Raw genomic sequence first — 22851 nt, forward strand, 5'->3', positions numbered from 1 at the left:
AGATAAATCATTCATTTGTCAATTACCAAGAGGTGGAACATGAGACATTTTAAAAACATTTAAAGTTATCTTCACACATGCAAATAAAACTAATTTTTTCTTTCCTTTTCTTAAAACGCATCTATTAAAAACATTTCTTCATTCTTTCTCAAAGCTAATGGAGAGTTTCTTTGAACAGTAGCAATGTTGTGTCAATTTGTATTTTAAATAGATTCAGGCTATTAAAATGATGGTTCGATGGCTACTTGGAATGAAAAATAATCACAGTAAATCAGGAACTTCTACTTTAAGATTGCTCACAACAATATTGCACAGTGATGGAGACTTGACAGAACAAGGGAAAATTAGGTATGTAATTACAGCTTCAGCATTCTTTGGATTACACAGTATGTTAACATCTGATGTAATTTTTGAATGATGGTTTCTTTTTAAACAAAATAATACAGATTTGTAGATATGCGTATATTTTTATTGTAATAGGCTTTTGTGTAGTGGTTATTTTAAAATGACAGTCCCATGTCTAGGGCAGATTACTGCTGAATGCTTTTAAGTATTTTTAACAGTAGATGTTTACTTTTTTTAATACCTCATGTGAAATTGTTAATGTACCAATCAGTAACTGGTGTTTTACATTCTTGTTAATATCTAAATGCAAAAGAACAGACTGAATAGAAAGCAACTTATCTGAATCTGTTTCCAGAAGTGTTGTTGTTGTTGTTGTTGTTCAGTTGCTAAGTTGTGTTTGACTCTTTGCGACCCCATGAACTCTAGCACACCAGACTCCTTTGTCTCCTGGAGTTTGCTCAGACTCATGTCCATTGAGTTGGTGATGCCATCTAATCATCTCATCCCCTGCCACCCCCTGCTCCTTTTGACATCAGTCTTTTCCCAACATCAGGTCTTTTCCGATCGAATTGGCTCTCCAGAAGCAAAAGTATATGCATATGTGGAAAATGGAAAATGCACTTGACACAAAGTATTAAAAATACACATACTTTTTTGTTTGTTTTTAGTTTGTTTTGTTTGAAAGATGTATAGTCTAGTGAATGAAAACATGAACTCCGGATTCCAGATTCAAATCCTGGGACCATATTTTAGCAGCTTGGTACCTTTCAGCAAGTTACTTTAACTGCTCTGTACCTCAGTTTCTTCAGCTATAAAACAGAGATGATGATTAATGCCTGTCTCATCTAACTATTATGATAATCAAATAAGTTAGTATATTTAATGTATTTAAAACACTGCCCAGCACATAGTAATTAGATATATTGATGGTAGTGGTTATGTCAGAATTAGCTAGAATTTAGAAGTTTGTCCTCTGTGAAAATACAGGTGCCATTTATAGCATCTTTTTGGTAGTTAAAAATATGAGAGTAACTTCCCCCACCTTTTATATATATGTGTGTGTGTGTGTGTGTGTGTGTGTGTGTATACACACACATCTAGCATAAAATATTTAGGATCAAATATGAATGGTAATTGTCAGCTGCTTAATACTTTGCCATCTTTGCTTCATTTCTTAACATGTTTTGCTCATACAGTACTTTTTGCATAGAATATTAGCATTAACACATTCTTCTCAAACAGATCAAATAAAAAGAAAATTCTGTAAGGTATTCCACATGTATTACCTTTTCAGTAAAATTAGTTATCTCTACCTTCTACTCATAATTTATGTTAGCATCCAAGAGTTACATAATAATTAGAAAAATTTCCTTAGTATTAATACATTTTATCTCAAATTTACTAATTAAATTATTTATGTGCTTACTTAGGTCTCATGTCACCTGTTTTTATTCATAGTATTCTTTAACAAAATCACATGTGTTCTTGAATTCCATAAGTGTGTGTGAATTACATTGGATCTGTCTGCTTTAAAAAAATTTAGTGAAGTACAGTTGATTTACAATAGTGTGTCAATTTCTGCTGTACATCAAAGTGATTTAGTTAAATACATATATATGTATATATGCCTTTTCATATTCTTTTGCATTGTAGTTTGTCACAGGATACTGAATATAGTTCCCTGTGCTATACAGTAGGACCTTGTTGTTTATCCATCCTATAGCTAAAAGTTTGCTTCTGCTAATCCCAAACTCCCAATCCTTTTCTCCTCTACACCTCTTCCCCTGGCAACACATGTCTTTTTTCTGTTTCTGTAAGTTTGTTTTTGTTTTGTAGATATGTAATTTGTGTCACATTTTAAATTCCACATGTAAATGATATTTTATGGTATTTGTCTTTCTCTTTCTGACTGACTTTGCTTAGTATGATAATCTCTAGGTCCATTCATGTTGTTGCAAATGGCAGAATTTTCATCTTTTTGATGGCTAAGTAATATTCCACTGTATACACATACCATATCTTCTTTGTCCATTCATCTGTCGATGGACATTTGCGTTGTTTCCGTGTCTTAGCTACTGAAAATAGTGAACATAGGGGTGCATTTATCTCTTTAAGTTTAGTTTTGTCTTGGTGTATGCCCAGGAGTGGAATTGCTGGAACTTTGTTTTTAGTTTTTTGAAGAACCTCCATATTGTTTTCCGTAGTGGCTGCACTGATCTACATTCCTACCAACAGTTTAAGAACAGTGTCCTACCGAAAGTGAAGGAACTTTTCTTCACACTCTCTCCAGCATTTGTTGTTTATATACTTTTAAATGATGACCATTCTGACTGGTGTGAGGTGGTACCTCATTGTAGTTTTGATTTGCATTTATCTAGTAATTAGCAATATTGAGCATTTTTTTTTTTTTGGTAGTGTTTTTTTGTCATACATTGACATGAATCGGCCATGGATTTACAAGTATTCCGCATCCCGATCCCCCCTCCCACCTCCCTCTCCACCTGATTACTCTGGGTCTTCCCTGTGTGAGCATCTTTCCATGTACCTATTGGCCATCTGTATGTCTCCTTTGGAGAGATGTATATTTAGATCTTCTATTCTTTGATTGGCTTGCTCGTTGTTGAGTTTTATGGGCTGTTTCTGTATTTCAGAAAGAAAGCTGTTATTTGTCACATCATTTGCAAATATTTTCTGCCTATCCCTAGGTTGTCTTTTCATTTTGTTTGTGGTTTCCCTTGCTGTGCAGAAGCTTGTAAGTTTAATTAGGTCCCATTTGTTTATTTTTGCTTTTATTGCTATTGCCTTGGGAGCCTGACCTGTGAACACATTGTGTGATTTATGTCAGAATATTTAGGCTTTCTTCTGTGAGTTTTATGGTGGTGTTTTTGTGTATGGTGTGAGAGTGTGTCCTTACTTGATTGACTTACATGCAGCTGTCCTTCTTTCCCGGCACCACTTGATGAAGAGATTGTCTTTTCCTCATTGAATATTCTTGCTTCCTTTGTCAAAGATTAACTATTCACAGGTTTGTGGATTTATTCTGGGCTCTCTATTCTGTTCCATTGATCCATGTGTCTGTTTTTGTGCCGATAACATAGTGGTTTGATTATGGTAGCTTTTTTGTATTGTCTGAAGTCAGGAGGACAATGCCTCCTGCTTTGTACTCTTCCTCAGGATTGCCTTGGCAATTCTGAGTTTTTTTTGGTTCCATGTACTTTTTAGGATTATTTGTTTTAATTCTGTGAAAAGTCTCATGGGTAATTTGATAGGTATCACCTTAAATCTGTAGATTGCTTTGAATAGTATGGCCATTTTAATAACAGTATTAACTCTTTCAATTCAAGAGCTGGGATGTTTTTTCATTTCTCTGAATCATCTTCAGTTTTCTTTATTAATATTTTGTATTGCTCAGCATATAAGTCTTTCATTTCCTTGGTCAGATTTATTCCTAAGTATTTTATTTTGGTGGTACAGTTTTAAAAGGGATTGTTTGTTTACATTCGCTTTCTGATACTTCATTGTTGGTGTAAATAAATGCAGCCTGTTTCTGTATATTAATCTCATATCCTTCTCCTTGCTGAATTCATTTATCAGTTCTAGTAGATTCTGTGTGGAGTCTTAAGAGTTTTCTATATCGTATCATCTGCATATAATAATAATTTTTACCTCTTCTCTACCAATTTGAATACCTTTTATTTCCTTTCCTTCTCTGTTTTAGCTGGGACTTCCAATACTATGTTGAAGTGAAGTAGTGAGAGTGGGCATCCTTGTCTTTCTCCAGAGTATACTGGGAAGGCTTTCAAGTTCTTACTGTTGAATATTATATGGGCTGTGGGTTCATCATAAATGGTTTTTATTATGTTGAGCTATGTTCCCTCTATACTCATTTTCATAAGGGTTTTGTATCATGAGTGAATGTTGACTTGATTTATCAAGTGCTTTTTCTGCATCTATTGACATGATCATGTGGTTTTAATCCTTTCTTTTGTTGATGTGGTGTATCACATTGATTGATTTGCATGTGTTGAACTATCCTTGTGATCCTGGGGTGAATCCAGCTTGGTTATGGTGTATGACCTTTTTTATGTGTTGTTGAATTCAGGTTGCTGATACTTTAAGAACTTTTGTGTTTATTCATCAAAGATATTGACCTGTAATTTGCTTTTTTGATGGTGTCTTTGTCTGGTTTTGGTAACTTCATTACCAAACTTCAGGGTGATGGTGACTTCATAGAATGTCTTTGGGAGTGTTTTCTTCCTATTCACTCTTTTGGAAGAGTTTAAGAAGTTCTTTTTTGTATGTTTTATAGAATTCCCCATTGAAGCCATCTGTTCTTAAAGTTTTTTTGTAGGGAGTGTTTTTGGTTTGGTTTTTTAAATTACAGATTCTGAATCATTTATAGTGATTGGTCTGGTTATCTTATTTCTTCTTGCTTTTTAGTGGGCTGTATGTTTCTAAAAAGTTGTCCTTTTCTTCTAGGTTCATAGTATTCTCTTTCATTACTGTTGTTCATAGTAATTCTCTTTCAGTTTCTATGTATTTCTGCAGTTTGAGTTGTGATTTCTCCTCTTTGATTTCTTATTTTGTTTATTTGGTCTTTTCTTCATGGTGAGCCTGGTCAGAGGTTTGTCAATTTTTGTTTGCCATGTCAAAGAATCAGCTCTTGGTTTTATTGATTTTTTGGGGGGGTATTGTTTTTAAATCTCTGTTTTATTTATTTCCTCTCTGATCTTTATTATTTCCTTCCATCTGCTGACTTTAGGTTTGTGGTTTGATGGTTTTCTTTTGTATTATTCTTGTATTCTCTTCTTTTTGGTTTTTGTTAATGTTGTTATGTTTTTGATTTGTGCTTGCTTTGGTTTTCAAATATATTAAACCCATTCATATACCTACTTGCTTTAGATTGGTGGTAATCATACAAACTGAAACACATTCTAGGAAAAGATTAATCTATATTTTCTTACTCTCCTCTCCCACATTTTATAATTTTGTTGTCCTTTTACATCTTCATAGTGACACTTTTGCTGTTCATTTTGGTAATCATTGCTTTCACAGTAATTTTATTTTTTTTAAAGAATTTGTGTACTTATTTCAGTGACTTACTTTCCAATTGTGATTTTCTTTTTCTTATAGATTCTTGGATCTTTTCTACTTAGAGAGGACCTTTCAGTATTTCCTTTTAAAATAGGTTTAGTATTGTTTTCTTTAAGTTATTGTTTGTCTGAGAAACTCTTTATCTCTCCTTCTATTCTAAAGGATAATCTTGCTGGGTACAGTATCCTGGGTTGCAGATTTTTCACTTTTGGACTCTGAATATATCTTGCTGCTCCCTTCTGGCCTGCAGTGTTTCTGTAGAGAAATGAGCTGATAGCCTTTTGGGGGTTCCCTTGTAGTTAACTCTTGTTCTCTTGCTGCCTTTAAAATCCTCTCTAACATTTGCCACTTTTATTATAATGTGTCTTGGTATAAGTCCTCTCTTTAACATTTGCCACTTTTATTATAATGTGTCTTGGTATAAGTCTGTTTGGATTTATCTTGTTAAGGGCACTTTGTGCTTCCTCTATTTGGATATCTGTTTCTTTCTTTAGGCCTGGTAAGTTTTCAGCCATAATTTCTTCAAGGACATGTTCATTCCCCTTTCTCTTTTTTCTTCCAGAATCCCTATCATGCATAGATTTGCATAGACCCCATAGGTCTCTTATATTGCCTTTTTTGGGGGGGGCATTGTCTACTGATCTACTTGGATAATTTCCATTTTTCTGTCTTCCAGATCACTTATTCCTTCTGTTGTCCATAGCGTTTAGTTCAGCTTTGGTCTCTTCTAATGAATTCTCTGTTTTTCCCTTGGCCCCTGCTTATAGTTTCCAATTCCATTTCACAGTAATCTGCATCTCTGTCAGTGGCCTTTCTTAATTCCTGTAATATTTTCATTCATTTTCTCCATTTTGAATTCAGTGTCTGTTAGATTGAAGTCTGTTTCATTGTTCTTTCAGGGGAATTCTATTAATGGGGAGTGCTTTTTCTGCTTCTTTATTTTACTTTTATTTCTTTTGCTCTGTGAGGTTGGAACACTGTGGTCTTTGAGGGCTGTTTTTATGTGGGGATGACCCTGTGTAGCCTGTGTGAGTTTAATAATTTTTGGTGTGAGGGCTGTTTTTTAGTATGGATGCCTACAGCCTGCTTCTTCTGTGTATGCTGGCCATTATCCCCTTGAGAGGAGCTGTGACAGATGTTGTAGTGACCAGAGCCTGCACAGGATATTGACCAGGCCTCCTCTTTGGTCTCTGGTTGTCACTGCCCTGTTGGGGCAGAGTCTGCTCCCAAGTTGTTGGGAGTAGAGGACCCCAGATCCATTTCTGATCTGTAGTGCAAGGGAGGAAGGATTGGAACCCTCTCACCAGAAGAGCCACTGAGTATTGTTCCACTGGAGCTATATGTACCTGTGAATATGCTCTGTTGTGTCACCTTTACCTTTTGCCTGAACTCACTGTTGTTGGCACTGCTTTCGCCTCACCTCAAGCGTGGATATGCTGGCAATTGCTCTTGGTGTCTCTCAGGAGTTGTTTTCACAAGGTCACCAGTGCAGATACACTGAAGTCAAGTCCCGAGTCTGGAGTAGTTGCGTATGGAGGCACTGCAGACCCTGGCCTGGCCCGCCCCGAGTGTACGAGCCCACAGTGCCCCTGCAGGAGCTCTCGGCTCTGCGTCCTTGAGCTCGTCTTCAGAAACGTGGTGGTGGACAGGGGAGCTTGGCAGGCTGCATTCCGTGGAGTTGCAAAGAGTCAGACGCGGCTGAGTGTGCGTGTTACACACACACAGAGTATTTTAATTGCTTTTTTTATTTTACTAAATTCCAACAAGGAAATCAGACTTTCCTTAGCAGTGAGTTGTCTTATAATAACTACTTGGAATATTGCTATTGATGAACTGAAAATATCTCTACAACCTGTAACTTCAGAACCTCATTAATGTTAGCATACATTCGGTAAATATTTTTATGTAATTGTTAGAAAGCTAAAGGAAGAGTCTTAAACCAACTAGATCTTTAGATCTTGGAAGATTAAGGTTTGTCTCTTTTGCATCCTGGAAGATTAATTAAGATTTGCCTCTTTTTTAAAAAATTTTATTTGCCTCTTTTACATCCTTCTCAGTATGGTGTATTTGTTGTATGTATAGTAAATAATAATGTTTTACTATGGAGCTATGTAGGGAGTACTAATTAAGGAGTTACAACTTCCCCCCTTACAATATTTCAGTGAATCAGTAATTCATCTGATATGTCTCTGTATTAGGAAGGATTATTTAAATATATTTACTAGTTAAGAATTTCCTAATTGCTGAAATATATCCCATTTTACAATAGATTTTCATCCCTTAAAAAGAGGCTCTTGATAATATTTCAAAATTGAATACTAGCTAAAAATAGTAATTTTTTAAATCTACTGTACCTACTTTGATGTTAACATCTTTTGTACTTTACACCATAGTTTTAGTTGAATGATCAGCAAGCTATGATATTTTGTGCCCAATACATAAGTAAACACATATCCCAGGAAAAGTCCATAGTGGAAGATTGAGACCTAACAACTGAACATACAGATAGATTTGTCCTAGGCTTGTCTGAAAACTTTCTGTGTAGAACAAGAGAATTCAATGACTAGCTAAGACTTGTGTTCAAAGAAGAATTTTATGCTATTGGACACCATCTTCCAAGCATAATATAGTGGTCAGTATCACTGAATTGTTTTATGCCTTTTTTTTTTTTGGCCAGAGGAATTTTTATAAAGTTAGATATACAGAGTAGGAATGTTCTTGTGCAGTTGGTCTAGAAATCTAATTCATATTCTTTCTTGCTTATTTTTCAGTAAACCAGATATGTCACGCCTGAGACTCGCTGCTGGGAGTGCAATTGTGAAGCTGGCCCAGGAGCCCTGTTACCATGAGATTATCACGTTAGAACAGTATCAGCTGTGTGCTTTAGCTATCAATGTAAGGAAAATGGCTGGTTGTACAGAACATGATTCTTTGTGTTCTTTGACTTTTAGTACTTGTGGCACTTCAGTATTTAAAACATCTGTTTATTATGATTTTAGTTTTGGTGCTGTTATTCAGATTTGTGACTAGGCAATATGAGAAATGAGATTTTTGCGAAACCCATAATTTTCTGGTTTACTATTTCCTCTTTAATTTTGGAGGTAACCTTATTTTGCCATAAAATGAGAATTGTTTAAAAATAACATATTAAATTTCTTAGAAAACAACATATGTAATTAATTTTTCAAATTGGTAGTACTTGGAGTCTATCGATTTATTGGATTCTTGGTATGATATTTCTCAGGGTATTAGTGGTATTGGTTGTTCAGTAGACATTAAAAAAAAAATTAGGACAAGTATGGATGTTAAGAGAGATGGACTTTGTATGAAACTTGCTGTATAGTAAGTATGTGCAGATCATTAGTTCAATGTCCACTCTGTCCAGAGAACATTCATGCTTGTTAAATTCTAGAGACTTTCTTTTCTAGCATACTGTATATGTTACTGTCTCAGTCACCAAACTCCCAGTGTGAAAGTTCAGATTACCTAAGTTTAAAGGTTGTTTTAGAATTCTGTTGACTGTGAAACCTGTATTAATTGTAAAATGTTAATTATTAGCACATTCTCACAACTTAAAAATATGGGATTACCCTATTGTAAACAAAGCTTTGTCCTAATTTGGTTGTTCCTTTCAACCACAGGCTTGTCTCTGCTCTCTTATCCTCTCACTCTTAACCTGCTCACGTTTTTGCATTTGCTTTCACTGTTTTCCAGAAATGATCTAATTAAGTCCCCCAGTCCAATGATCTTAATCTTTATTATACATGTCCTTTTGGCATTATTTGACACAACTCTTTGCATGTTTAATTTTTATTTTTTTAAAATTTATTTATTTATTGCACCTCTATTTTTGAAATACTTTTTTTTGGCTTTTGTCTCCTGATTTTTGTCATACTTCACAACTACATTTTCTGGCCCTTCTCAAGTTTCTGGACCCTCTTCCAAAGCCAAACAGAAATTGGAAACTTTTATTTTCTGAGAACATAAGACTGAATCTCTCCCAAATCTATTCTTTCCTGACATGCAGAGAATCTCAATAAACATTAAGTAAAGGTGAATGGCATTTCTTAGACCTAAAAGCATGATTTATATTTGACTGTTTGCTTGTGTTTGCACCTTGTTACAAAAGTACATATAATTCTGTCCTTTGATATCTATTACATCTTTTTTATTCATACCTTCTTAACCTTAACCATTCTGATTGCTGTACCCATCGTTAGCTGTCATCTGTGCTGTTGGGAGACTTTCTCTATGGTGTGTTAAATTTCCCTATCAAGTTCTGGTCATGTTATTCCCCTGGTCAGAAATATTTATGGGCTTGTACTCATAAGAAAGAAAACTTGCATATATTTTACCTTGCCATTCAAGCCCTTCTAATATTTGGACCTGCATATGCATTTAAAAATTCTGTTTAGCACACCACCCTTTACCTATGTTTATTTCAGTGAAGCTGAACTTTTTTCTTTCTTTTATGTACCTGTGGTTTGCCTCCTTCTAATTTTATTTTCACCCTCTTCATTTATACATATCCAAATCCAACCCTTTCTGCAAATTAAGGCTCAGACACAATCTTCTCCATGAAACTTGCTCATATTCTTACAAGAGATCTCCTTTGGATCCCCTATAGATTTTATCTACAGTCCTGATACGTACTTGCCTTGTGCTTAGTTACATGCCTGTGGTTTATTTGTATTTACTTGAGTTGAGCTCGTTAAAGGCAATGTTGTATCTCAGTGGCCTTTGTCATGTATTTGAATAGAAAGTAAATCTGGAGGAATAAAAATTCAGTAATACAAATCTTGAAAGCAAAAGTGGCCCAGTCGTGTCCAACACTTTGTGACCTCATGGACTATACAGCCCATGGAATTGTCCAGGACAGAATACTGGAGTGGGTAGCCTTTTCTTTCTCCAGGGGATCTTCCCAATCCAGGGATTGAACCCAGGTCTCCCTCATTGCAGATGACTCTTTACCAGGCTGATTCTTTACCAGCTGAGACAGGCAGATTCTTTACCATACCAGCTGAGCCACCAGGGAAGCCTTTGAAAGTCAATCAGTCATGTCTGGCTCTTTGCGACCCCATGGACTATACAGTCCATGGAATTCTCCAGGCCAATCTAGGTATTTTAGAATTTGAATGCACTTCATGAAAATTTACTATGTACTTCTATGTGCTATGCATTGTTCTAGGTTCTTCAGATACAAAGGTGAGTCATGGCTACAGCCCTTAAGAAGATAACCTCTTAGGAGAACAGAAAATATAAGTGCTGTAAATATAATGCAATATACAGAATAATTGAACTATTTATAAGATACTACAAATAACTGAGAATAATTTATACTTAAAACATATACTTTGCTGTACAGCAGAAATTAACACAAAAGTTTATTTAATATGCAGACTAAAATGAATTTCTTAGTAGCAAATAAAAGCTTTGATTGGAACTTTATCTTGGAAAAATATTTGGTAGTATTAGATACCACCTTCCTTATGTTGAACCAATTACTGGTTATAACCATAAACATGAAAGTATCAAGTGTCTGCTTTTTTGAGAGTGTATTTTTCCTGATAAAAATTGTGTCACTCTATCCTCTGCTTCACATGTTTTTATAATATAGTCAAAGTGTAAAGCTTTACTTTATGGTTTTAATAGCCTTGTTCAGTTGCTCAGTTGTGTCTGACTCTGTGACCCCATGGACTGCAGCATGCCAGGCTTTCCTGTCCTTCACCGTCTCCTGGAGCTTACCCAAACTCATATCCATTGAGTCAGTGATGCCATCCAACCATCTTGTCCTTTGTTATCCACTTCTCCTCCTGCCTTCAATTTTTCCCAGAATCAGGGTCTTTTCTAATGAGTTGGCTCTTCGTATCAGTGGCCCAAAGTATTGGAGTTTCAGCTTCAGTATCAGTCCTTCCAGTGGATATTCAGGGTTGATTTCCTTTAGGATTGACTGGTTTAATAACCTAGTCAAAAGGATAAATCTGTTCTTTATTTCATATTATTTTTTATAAACTAGTGTAAAGAGTAAATCTTTGCAAAAACCAGAGCAAACATTGGAAGACTTCCTCATTTCCCAGGAGCACATCTTTTAAATCTTTATTTAGGTGATTCTCTTTAGCTGTACCCAGTGTATCATCATTCTTGTCAATTTTCTCATCTCTTGTTGTTAAATGTGCCAATTGCTTTGCATATGATTTGACAGTTTTTTTCTAACATTATCTTAATGATCTTTTGAAGCTCTCCTCCCTTTGCTGTGATTCACAGTTGACATTGTTATTAATTTGCATTGTACTATTAGATCATCAGTGATTACTGAAAGAATGACAAAAACATGACTTTGGAAATGTATCTACATTGTGTGGAGGGATATTTGAGTGCTCTTTAGTGTTTTGTTGTTGTTTGTTTGCTTGCTTTAATGAGGTATATTTGATTTACAGTATTGTGTTAGTTTTAGGTGTGACGAGCATAGTGATACTGGTTGCTTCTGCAGGTTATATTCCACTATAGCTTATTATATTAGATAATAGTATTGAGTGAAAGTAAGAGTTGCTCAGTCATGTCTGTCTCTCTGCAACCCCATAGACAATAGCCCCCAGACTCCTGTGTCCATGGAATTCTCCAGGCAAGAATACTGGCATGGGTAACCATTCTCTTCTCCAGGATAATATTGACTAGTTTGTATCTATTAATCCCATACTTCTAATTTGTCCCTCTCCCACTCGTTTAATATTCTTACAAATAGCTTGTTCATTTGTGAATATATTTGTGATGCATTGACTTTTACTTATATTGTTTGTTTGTAATTGGATATTTTCATAATGAATAGTTGGATACTGAAAATTCCTCTCCCTATAGGAGTAATAATGAGGAAGGGGTGATATAAGTTTAATTTTGTTTTGTGGAGTGTAAGGATATAGATAATAGACAGTAGTTCTGTCTATTGATTACTATTTTTTTAATTGAAGTATAGTTGATTTATAGTGTGTTAATTTCTGCTATATAGCAAAGTAATTCAGTAGTGTGTATATACACACACATTCTTTTTATATTCTTTTCCATTATGGTTTATCACAGAATATTGAATTTAGTTTCCTGTGCTATTCAGTACAACGTTGTTATCCATTCTGTATATAATGCTTTGCATCTGCTAACCCCAAACTACCATTTCATCCCTCCCCCACTCTACCTTCCCCCTTGGCAACCAACCATAAGTCTGTTCTGTGTATATGTTCTGTTTTGTAGATAGGTTCATTTGTGTCTTATTTTAGATTCCACATATCAGTGATAGTATCTGTCTTTACGACCTACCTACTTCACTTGGTATAATAATCCACAGGTCCATTCATGTTGCTGCAAAATGGCAATATTTCATTCATTTTATGGCTGAGTAGTATTCCATTGTATTTTTGTCATTCATCTGTTGATGGGCCTTTACGTTGTTTCCAGGTCTTGGCTATTGTAAACAGTACTGCTATGAACATGGTGGTGCAGGTTTCTTTTTGAACTATAGATTTGTCTGATTATGTGCCCAGGAGTGGGATTACTGGATTGTATGGTGACTCTATTTTCAGTTTTCTGAGGAATCTCCATACTATTCTCCATAGTAGCTGCACTTGACTACTTTTTTTAAAAAGTGGGTGTTTGGTATTGTAATAAACTGAAGTTTAAAGTAAATGAAAGATGATGCACAAAATAAGGATTTAAAGATAAGGGCAAGATGTTGCAACCTAGGTTTTGAAGAAAAGTGAAATTAGCATTCTAGATAGAAGATACAAACATACAGTTGCAATAATATGAAACATACCACATGTTATGTTCATTGATGGAATATAATAATGAAAGTCTTTGTGTATCTCATATATGGTTCAAAAGTCATATTGAGCTTTTCCCTATAGTTTAGAAAAAATTCTCATAATCTGTAGCAGACATTGTGCTAGGTTTTGAGGCACAAGGAGGAATAAAATCACAGTGCTTGGCTTCAAGAAACAGCACTGCATAAGACAGGTAGACCAGTCCTTTCGTACTGTGTACTAAATGCTAGGCTGGAGCTAGGCACAGAGTACTAGCAGAGCCCAGTACTGGATATGCACAGAGGGTAGGATAAAGACTTACACAGTGGTTTCTGGAAGGTACGGGAGCTGTCCCTGAAGATGAGGACGGGTCAGCTACCAGAGTGGAGGTGGGTGGTTTAGGAGAGCGAGTAGTGTGAGAAAAGCAGGCACATTGATGAGCAGTTCATTTTTAGAATTAAGAGGAACGTGATGTTGCTGAAGTGGAGTAAGTAAGTCCTGCCTTCGGAATTGTGCTTTTTAATCTGAACAGTTTTTTTTTTCCCATTTATTTTTATTAGTTGGAGGCTAATTACTTTACAATATTGTAGTGGTTTTTGTCATACATTGACATGAATCGGCCATGGATTTACATGTATTCCCCATCCCGATCCCCCCTCCCACCTCCCTCTCCACCCGATTCCTCTGGGTCTTCCCAGTGCACCAGGCCTGAGCACTTGTCTCATGCATCCAGCCTGGGCTGGTGATCTGAACAGTTTTTTTAAATGATAGAACTAAATATATAAATTGGACAGTTTTATCTTGCTCAGTAAATGAAAAAGGTAAATATGAGATAGTGTTCAGACTTGTTTTTACATATCTCATTTAAGTCGGATTAATATTTAGTAGTTTTTATCTATTTTAAGAGTACATTCAGTGTGTTCTCACTCAGGTAGCTGGTAGTCATTTTAAGGTCCAAGTTACCACTCCGGCGTCCATGTTAATTTGTCACATCTTGGTCCTGTGCACTGGGGCACTGGTTGTGGGTACTAGTGCTGTTTATTCTTCTAATTACCTGATAGAGTGGATTTCCTATCCAAAGTCATTATTTCCTCTTTGATACCATGTAGGTAACATGTGGAATAATTATGTCTTCCAGGATGAATGCTATCAAGTAAGACAAGTGTTTGCTCAGAAACTTCACAAAGGCCTTTCTCGATTACGGCTTCCACTTGAGTATATGGCAATTTGTGCACTTTGTGCAAAAGACCCTGTAAAAGAAAGAAGAGCTCATGCCAGGCAGTGTCTGGTAAAAAATATCAATGTGAGACGCGAGTATCTGAAACAGCATGCAGCTGTTAGCGGTAAGCTTGTGTGAAAATGAAGAGTGTACTTTCCCATCTTGCCCGTTTCAGTTTTGTGGAACACAAAATGTTACTGTTGTTTATTATATTCTAATCACCCCTCATTAAGTAGGTTGTTATTACTGTTTTTCAGTAGCAACTTTTCCTTGTAAAAGGTTATTTTAAAATACAAATGCATGGGTATTTAAATATCAACCTATAGTTCTTTATGCAGCTGACTAAAAGGCCCAGGGGAAAAAGGAGGAACTTTGGAGGTAAATGAAACAGTAAGAGGTACATTTATGAAGATTGTCTAAGTACTCTTTTAGTTTAAAAAAAGTCCAGGTCTTTAAACTTTATTGGTTGTCCTCACCTGTAGCTGACATTAGTATCAGGGTCCTGTGTGCCTTTTAAAAATCTACTCACGTCACTACGTCCACACTGTTAGTTTTTGTGTCCCTGACTTCTATGACTTGATCAACAGCATTAAAAGCCATCCAGTTATGCAAGTCAGAAGTCAGAGGCATTCCTCATGCCTTCTTTTTTCCTCTCATTGATCACTAAATCCTCTTAATTCTTCTTTTGGGTGTCTTCACTGTTTCTCCCCAACTCCCCTATCCTGCTGTATTTCACTTGGATTAGCATATCTACTCCTAACTAACTCCCTGTTGTAAATGTTTCCCTGCCTCCAGCCAAGCCACACCACTGTCAAAATTATCTTCCTAAAACAGATCAGTGCTTGAAACCTTGGTTGGCTCCTTCCTGCTCAGAGGATCAAGTAGAAGCTCATTAGCATGACCATTTGTAGTTAACTCTCAGCCTGAGTTTTAAACTTTCTCTCTAGCTACTCCTGAATGTAAATTCTTTGCTCCTTGTACTCTGGATTATTTGAAATTTGTGTAGCCAGCTTTTTCCTCTGTTGTCAACTCTGTCTGGAAATTGCTTCCCCCTTCTGGCCAAACAAATAAACAAAACCAAGGAGAGAAGTTTGCCCCTTGTTGAATCCTTTAAAATACAGTTTTGGGACCCTCTTTCTTTCTCTTCCTACTTCACCTTGAGGGTTCTGGAGTTACATCTCACCTCTGCCATTTACTGGTTGTATTTGTGTTTATGCAGTCTGAGCCTTGGTTTCCTTTTTGTAAGATTGGTATAGTTTTACTTGTATCTTATGGTGGTTATGATTAAAGAGTTATATATATAAAGCACCTGGCATAATGCATGGTCCAAAGAAGTACTCAGAAGTTATAAGCTGTTCTTATTTTAGGGTACTGTCCATGGTGAAGTGGGGCTTCTGTCCTGGTCCTGTCTGTGCGCACTGTGAGGTCTTTGTCTAGTCTTCTGCATCTTTATGTTTAAAATAGTAAGCCCTACTCAAATAGTAGGTCTGGAAAAGAGTAAGCATTTAGTACATGTTTGATAGTCTTTTAATTCAAATTTCACTGAATTTTGAACCTTGTTACTTTTTTCTTCTGTACCTACCTTGAAATGAATATTACATACAAGCTTATTCTCTTTGAGTTCAGTGATAGAAATAAAGAAAATTTGGTGCCTTGTTGACACATACATTATTTTACTCTAGACTGAACATCTGATTTAAAATTGCAAGAGTAGGAAGTATAAAAAGAATTGCTCAGAGTATGAATCTTGGTCTTTTGAGTAATCTTTATTAAAACTAATTAGGATTTCCATTTCTATGTGTAGTGGACTGTACTGATCTCAGTCAAAATATTAAAACATTTGAATTTAAACTGAAAAGATACTTCATTGTTATTTAAAATGCCCTAGAAACAGTGTCTGTTCCTTTCTGTCAGTTTTAATGTTGCAGATTGTATTAAATAGTATCAACCTTTACTTCCTATTTTTGTGCCATACTGACTGAAAAATTTACTAGTTGTTTTCCTTTTGCACAGCAACTTACAAGGGAGTGTTGAACATAGAGTTACTAATAAGAAGAAAAATAGATTTTATGTTCCTTAGTCTTGAGTATAGTTTGGGTCACTTTTTCTCATATCTGTTGAAAATTGAAATATTTATCTTTGTAGGCTCAGCACAGGGTGCATTTAGTAGGCATATCAATATTGGCCATGATGGATAACTGAATAAACTTTATGATGTACCTCAGCACTGGACCTTTCAGTGTATTTTTCTTCCAGCAATATTGTGGTAAATTATTGGGATGCAAGAAATAGACTATCAGAGAGAGAAAGAGAGTGAGTAAGATTTGGTTTCTAACCTGGATGTTTTTGTTTTATTTTTCAGAAAAATTACTGTCTCTTCTACCTGAGTATGTTGTTCCATATACAATTCACCTTTTGGCTCATGACCCAGATTATGTCAAAGTACAGGATATTGAACAACTTAAAGACGTTAAAGAGTAAGACTTTTTCCATCCCATTTTCATATTTTCTGAAGGTTTTTCCCCTTTCCTGCTGATAACGGAATCTCAGTTATAATTAGTGTATTAAATTTATTTCATTTCTTAGGAGTTTAAGGTTCTTTACCTTACTTGTTCTCTCTCTTTTTTCCTACCATCTCTTCATATTTCACTTCTTATATAATTCCCAAAACAACCTAGCATAGTTACTGTATTATTGTCCTATTTCTCTACCAGTCTGGCATTTCTTTTCTATTGAAGTTATCTGCTTTGTAATTCTTATCTTTTCCTACTTTCTTCTGAAGCACTGTATAGATTTTTATGTGGAGTGAATTAACACTCTTTTATTCACATGGTAAGCATATTTCCTTTGCAGTTCCTGTCTTTCTCCATAAGGAAGAAAGATAGTCTAACTTAATAATGGGCCAAGTTGATAACCAGGGAACTGTTCCCATACTTCACTGTTGATTCTCTGACTAAATTAGGTTTATGACAGTTGCAGTTCTTTCAAAGGTTCTTATTGAGGTGCCAGAAGAATATACCTGCCAGGGTGTGGGATGGGGGAATATAATGATACTTAGAGAAGTCTTTGTAAGACTTCCTTAAATAGAGATGAGATCCTATTTCTGTTATAGTAAAGGATGACCTCTGTGCTTTTGAATAAATTAATTTCCTATGCTATTCAGTTCAGTTCAGTTCAGTTCAGTTGCTCAGTCGTGTCCGACTCTTTGCGACCCCATGAATCGTAGCATGCAAGGCCTCCCTGTCCATTACCAACTCCCGGAGTTTACTCAGGCTTATGTCCATCGAGTCGGTGATGCCATCCAGCCATCTCATCCTCTGTCGTCCCCTTCTTCTCCTGCCCTCAATCTTTCCCAGCATCAGGATCTTTTCCAATGAGTCAACTCTTCGCATGAGGTGGCCAAAGGATTGGAGTTGCAGCTTCAGCATCAGTCCTTCCAATGAACACCCAGGACTGATCTCCTTTAGGATGGACTGGTTGGATCTCCTTGCAGTCCAAGGGACTCTCAAGAGTCTTCTCCAACACCACAGTTCAAAAGCATCAATTCTTTGGCGCTCACAGTCCAAGTTGGACTTTCTTCACAGTCCAACTCTCACATCCATACATGACCACTGAAAAAACCATAGTCTTGACCAGACGGACCTTTGTTGGCAAAGTAATGTCTCTGCTTTTTAATATGGTATCTAGGTTGGTCATAACTTTCCTTCCAAGGAGTAAGCGTCTTTTAATTTCATGGCTGCAGTCACCATCTGCAGTGATTTTGGAGCCCCCCAAAATAAAGTCCGACACCGTTTCCACTCTTTCCCCATCTATTTCCCATGAAGTGATGGGACTGAATGCCATGATCTTAGTTTTCTGAATGTATGAGCTTTAAGCCAACTTTTTCACTCTCCTTTTTCACTTTCATCAAGAGACCTTTTAGTTCCTTTTCACTTCTGCCATAAGGGTGGTGGGTGGTGTCATCTGCATATCTGAGGTGATTGATGTTTCTCCCAGCAATCTTGATTCCAGCTTGTGCTTCTTCCAGCGTTTCTCATGATGTACTCTGCATATAAGTTAAATAAGCAGGGTGACAATATACAGCCTTGACGTACTCCTTTTCCCATTTGGAATCAGTCTGTTGTTCCATGTCCAGTTCTAACTGTTGCTTCCTGACCTGCATATTGCTTGCTCAAGAGGCAGGTCAGGTAGTCTGATATTCCCATCTCTTTCAAAATTTTCCACAGTTTATTGTGATCCACACAGTCAGAGGCTTTGGCATAGTCAATAAAGCAGAAATAGATGTTTTTCTGGAACTTTCTTGCTTTTCCGATGTTCCAGTGGATGTTGACAATTTGATCTCTGGTTCCTCTGCCTTTTCTAAAACCAGCTTGAACATCTGGAAGTTCACGGTTCATATATTGCTGAAGCCTGGCTTGGAGAATTTTGAGCATTACTTTACTAGCGTGTGAGATGAGTGCAATTGTCCAGTAGTTTGAGCATTCTTAGGGATTGCATTTCTTTGGGATTGTAATGAAAACTGCCCTTTTCCAGTCCTGTGGCCACTGCTGAGTTTTCCAAATTTGCTGGCATATTGAGTGCAGCACTTTGACAGCATCATCTTTCAGGATTTGAAATAGCTCAACTGGAATTCCATCACCTCCACTAGCTTTGTTCATACTGATGCTTTCTAAGGCCCACTTGACTTCACATTCCAGGATGTCTGGCTCTAGGTGAGTGATCACACCATTGTGATTATCTGGGTTGTGAAGATCTTTTTTGTACAGTTCTTCTTTGTATTGTTGCCACCTCTTCTTAATATCTTCTGCTTCTGTTAGGTTCATACATTTCTGTCCTTTATTGAGCCCACCTTTGCATGAAATGTTCCCTTGGCATCTCTAATTTTCTTGAAGAGATCTCTAGTCTTTCCCATTCTGTTGTTTTCCTCTCTTTCTTTGCATTGATCGCTGAGGAAGGATTTCTCATCTCCTTGCTGTTCTTTGGAACTCTGCGTTCCAATGGGGATATCTTTCCTTTTCTCCTTTGCTTTTCACTTGTCTTCTTTTCACAGCTATTTGTAAGGTCTCCTCAGACAGCCATTTTACTTTTTTGCATTTATTTTCCATGGGGATGGACTTAATCTCTGTCTCCTGTACAGTGTCACGAACCTCCGTCCATAGTTCATCAGGCACTCTGTCTATCAGATCTAGTCCCTTAAATCATTTCTCACTTCCACTGTATAATCATAAGGGATTTGATTTCGGTCATACCTGAATGGTCTAGTGGTTTTCCCTACTTTCTTCAATTTAAGTCTGAATTTGGCAATAAGGAGTTCATGATCTGAGCCACAGTCAGCTCCTGGTCTTGTTTTTGCTGACTGTATAGAGCTTCTCCATCTTTGGCTGCAAAGAATATAATCAATCTGATTTTGGTGTTGACCATCTGGTGATGTCCATGTCTTATGATTTTAGCTTCTTATTAAAGGAAAATAACTCTTGGTTTCTTGATTCACAGAAATATTTTATAGTTAAGTATTTGTGGTGTTTCAAGAGAATAAAATTAAACTACTGGTAATTTTCTCATGACAAGAGAAAAGGCTTTTACCCTCTTTTTGCCACAGTTTCTAGTTTTAAAAAATAAGCAATTAGTTTTCCCAAAATGAATTCTATGTTAGTGTGATTATACTAAGGAAAACTTTTAGCCATTCCCCTTTCTCAGAACACAGTGGTTTTTTTATTTTAATGATAAAATATTCCTTGAAACTTACTAAATAAATATTTGGGGCTGTATTTATAAATAGTCTAGTACAGCCCTGAGTGATCTTTCTATCAGAGAAAAGAAACTGTAACCTATGTCTGAGGTCTCAGAGGTTACTTTCTTCCCTTCTAGAATGTTACCTTGTTTCACATTTCCCTCTTCTCCCATTTTCTCCTCTATACTATCACTCTGTCCCATTCTGTATGCATAATACAGAGACAAAGGACTTTCATTTTTTTCTTGAATAGACTTTAATATAATTACCCTGAAACTGAGGTACTGAAACTTTTTTTTCCCCTTTAGTATATAAAGTTCTCAGCCCTGAGTTTCCCCTCAATTTATTGATGAAGACTCTTACAGTTGTTCAGTTCAATTCAGTCGCTCAGTTGTATCCGACTCTTTGGGACCCCATGAATCGCAGCACTCAAGGCCTCCCTCTCCATCACCAACTCCCGGAGGCTACCCAAACCCATGCCCATCCAGTCGGTGATGCCATCCAGCCACCTCATCCTCTGTCATCCCCTTCTCTTCCTGCCCCCAATCCCTCCTAGCATCAGGGTCTTTTCCAATGAGTCAACTCTTCGCATGAGGTGGCCAAAGTACTGGAGTTGCAGCTTCACCATCAGTCCTTCCAGTGAACACCCAGGACTGATCTTCTTTAGGATGGACTGGTTGGATCTCCTTGCAGTCCAAGGGACTCTCAAGAGTCTTCTCCAACACCATGTTCAAAAGCATCAATTTTCTGGTGCTCAGCTTTCTTCACAGTCCAACTCTCACATCCATACATGACCACTGAAAAAACCATAGTCTTGACCAGACGGACCTTTGTTGGCAAAGTAATGTCTCTGCTTTTTAATATGGTATCTAGGTTGGTCATAACTTTCCTTCCAAGGAGTAAGCGTCTTTTAATTTCATGGCTGCAGTCACCATCTGCAGTGATTTTGGTATGGTTGTTAGAGTTTCCTAAAGACTTCAGTCAGAACCACAGTCAATCTTAGAACATTAGAGTCTTTACTTTATGACCCAGTTACTGTTTTAGGCAGTCCTTTTTCCCTGCCATAGCTAGGGATTAAGATCACTTCTTTATTTCTACCATTTCTGTTTCTTTTTAACTTTCTGTCTACCTAGGAAAATTAGTGAGACTTTGAGAAAGGATGTTATGAATTCATACCTACATTGCTGATATGTTGTAATATGTATGTGATGTACTTTTTTTCTCCATTGATTTAAGCTGTTTCTTTTTAATTTTTTCTGCTCTTGAAGTTCATTTTATTTAGAATTATATCTGTATTTAATAGTGAATTTTTTTCTTGGTATTTTTTAGGTGTCTTTGGTTTGTTCTGGAAATACTAATGGCTAAAAATGAAAATAATAGTCATGCGTTTATCAGAAAGATGGTAGAAAATATTAAGCAAACAAAAGATGCTCAAGGACCAGATGATGCAAAAATGAATGAAGTATGTAATTCTTTGTAAATAGTTATGGTTCTGTATTGACTTTAAGCATTTGAGTATAGGGTATGAGACTTCTGTAGACAGCATCAGTCTTTTCTACTAGTAGTAAATAGTAGTATTCGTGTTAGTAATTAGACTTACTAATATAGAATCTGTAGAGAATAGTAGTAATGCTGCTAGTAGTAAACTAATTACAATAATAGAATAAGTATTTTAACTTGCACTGTTGTCCTGGAAGCTACATACTAAATGCATGTTCTGGAATTACTCTTAATTCATAGAGTCTAGTTTGCCAGCTTAAGTACCTGATTTTTTCTTTTTGTTTAATACCCATTGCAGAAACTATATACTGTATGTGATGTTGCCATGAATATCATCATGTCAAAAAGCACCACATATAGTTTGGAATCTCCTAAAGACCCAGTACTGCCAGCTCGTTTTTTCACCCAGCCTGACAAGGTAGTTATTTTAGGATTTATTTGTGTAAGTTGAAATAAAATGTATTGTCACCACTAGGTTGTGGGAAGATCAGGAGGAATCAATGTCAAGAGTTGACCCACTACTTATGTCATGGGGAAAGGTCACCGTGAATCTTAACCACGTTCAAGATCAGAATATGGGCCAAGCTGGAGGACACAAATAGGTTCAGAAATGAGTTAAAATGATCTATTATTTTTATTGTTTTCTGAGTTTTATGCTAGTTTTAAGAGCACAGGCAAAAATGTGATCAAAGCTGGTAAATTAACGAGTTAATGGCCATTGATTCAAAACGGGAAGGAGAATGCTGATATAGTCTGAAATTGTAAGCCCTTGAAATTTCTAACTGGTGTGAAAGAATCAGAGCAGGCCTAATACCCAAGGAACGTTACAGGGATCTTCCCAACCACTTTCAGAAAACTCAAGTATAGTATTATTCTCAAAAAGGTATTTTTTAAGAATCTCTTGGAGGTTTATAGTCTAAGTGAGAGGAAAACAGTCATTACCTCAGAACACCAGTTAACATCTTAACCCCAGTGTATAGAGATTGGAACAGGCCTTGTAGGTTCACCTAAAAAGGGACTGTCTGCATTTAGGCATTCACTTTTTTGTGATTAAGATAAAAGGAGTATATATGTGGTCTCTTCCCTGGAGAGTATTATTATATAAGCATGTTTTTGTTCAGGTGCTCTTAGAGCCTTAGCATATTAGAGGTCAAAAATGTTGTGTTAATACT

The 22851-nt window shown here is 36.4% G+C and overlaps 1 protein-coding gene across 8 annotated transcripts in view; it reads left to right on the forward strand.

Annotated features, from left to right (window-relative positions):
* PDS5B (PDS5 cohesin associated factor B) overlaps positions 1 to 22851 on the forward strand; it is a 169899-nt gene that overhangs the window by 132833 nt on the left and 14215 nt on the right. For all 8 annotated transcript variants that reach the window (XM_070471777.1, XM_070471781.1, XM_070471783.1 and 5 more), the window contains exons 23-28: positions 212 to 348; positions 8211 to 8334; positions 14368 to 14572; positions 16811 to 16925; positions 21509 to 21641; positions 21978 to 22097. In XM_070471777.1, coding sequence (XP_070327878.1) covers positions 212 to 348; positions 8211 to 8334; positions 14368 to 14572; positions 16811 to 16925; positions 21509 to 21641; positions 21978 to 22097 — 834 coding nt within the window. The remainder of the gene's footprint in view (positions 1 to 211; positions 349 to 8210; positions 8335 to 14367; positions 14573 to 16810; positions 16926 to 21508; positions 21642 to 21977; positions 22098 to 22851) is intronic.

The sequence above is a fragment of the Odocoileus virginianus genome, chromosome 8 (genome assembly GCF_023699985.2).
Source record: "Odocoileus virginianus isolate 20LAN1187 ecotype Illinois chromosome 8, Ovbor_1.2, whole genome shotgun sequence".
NCBI lineage: Eukaryota > Metazoa > Chordata > Mammalia > Artiodactyla > Cervidae > Odocoileus > Odocoileus virginianus.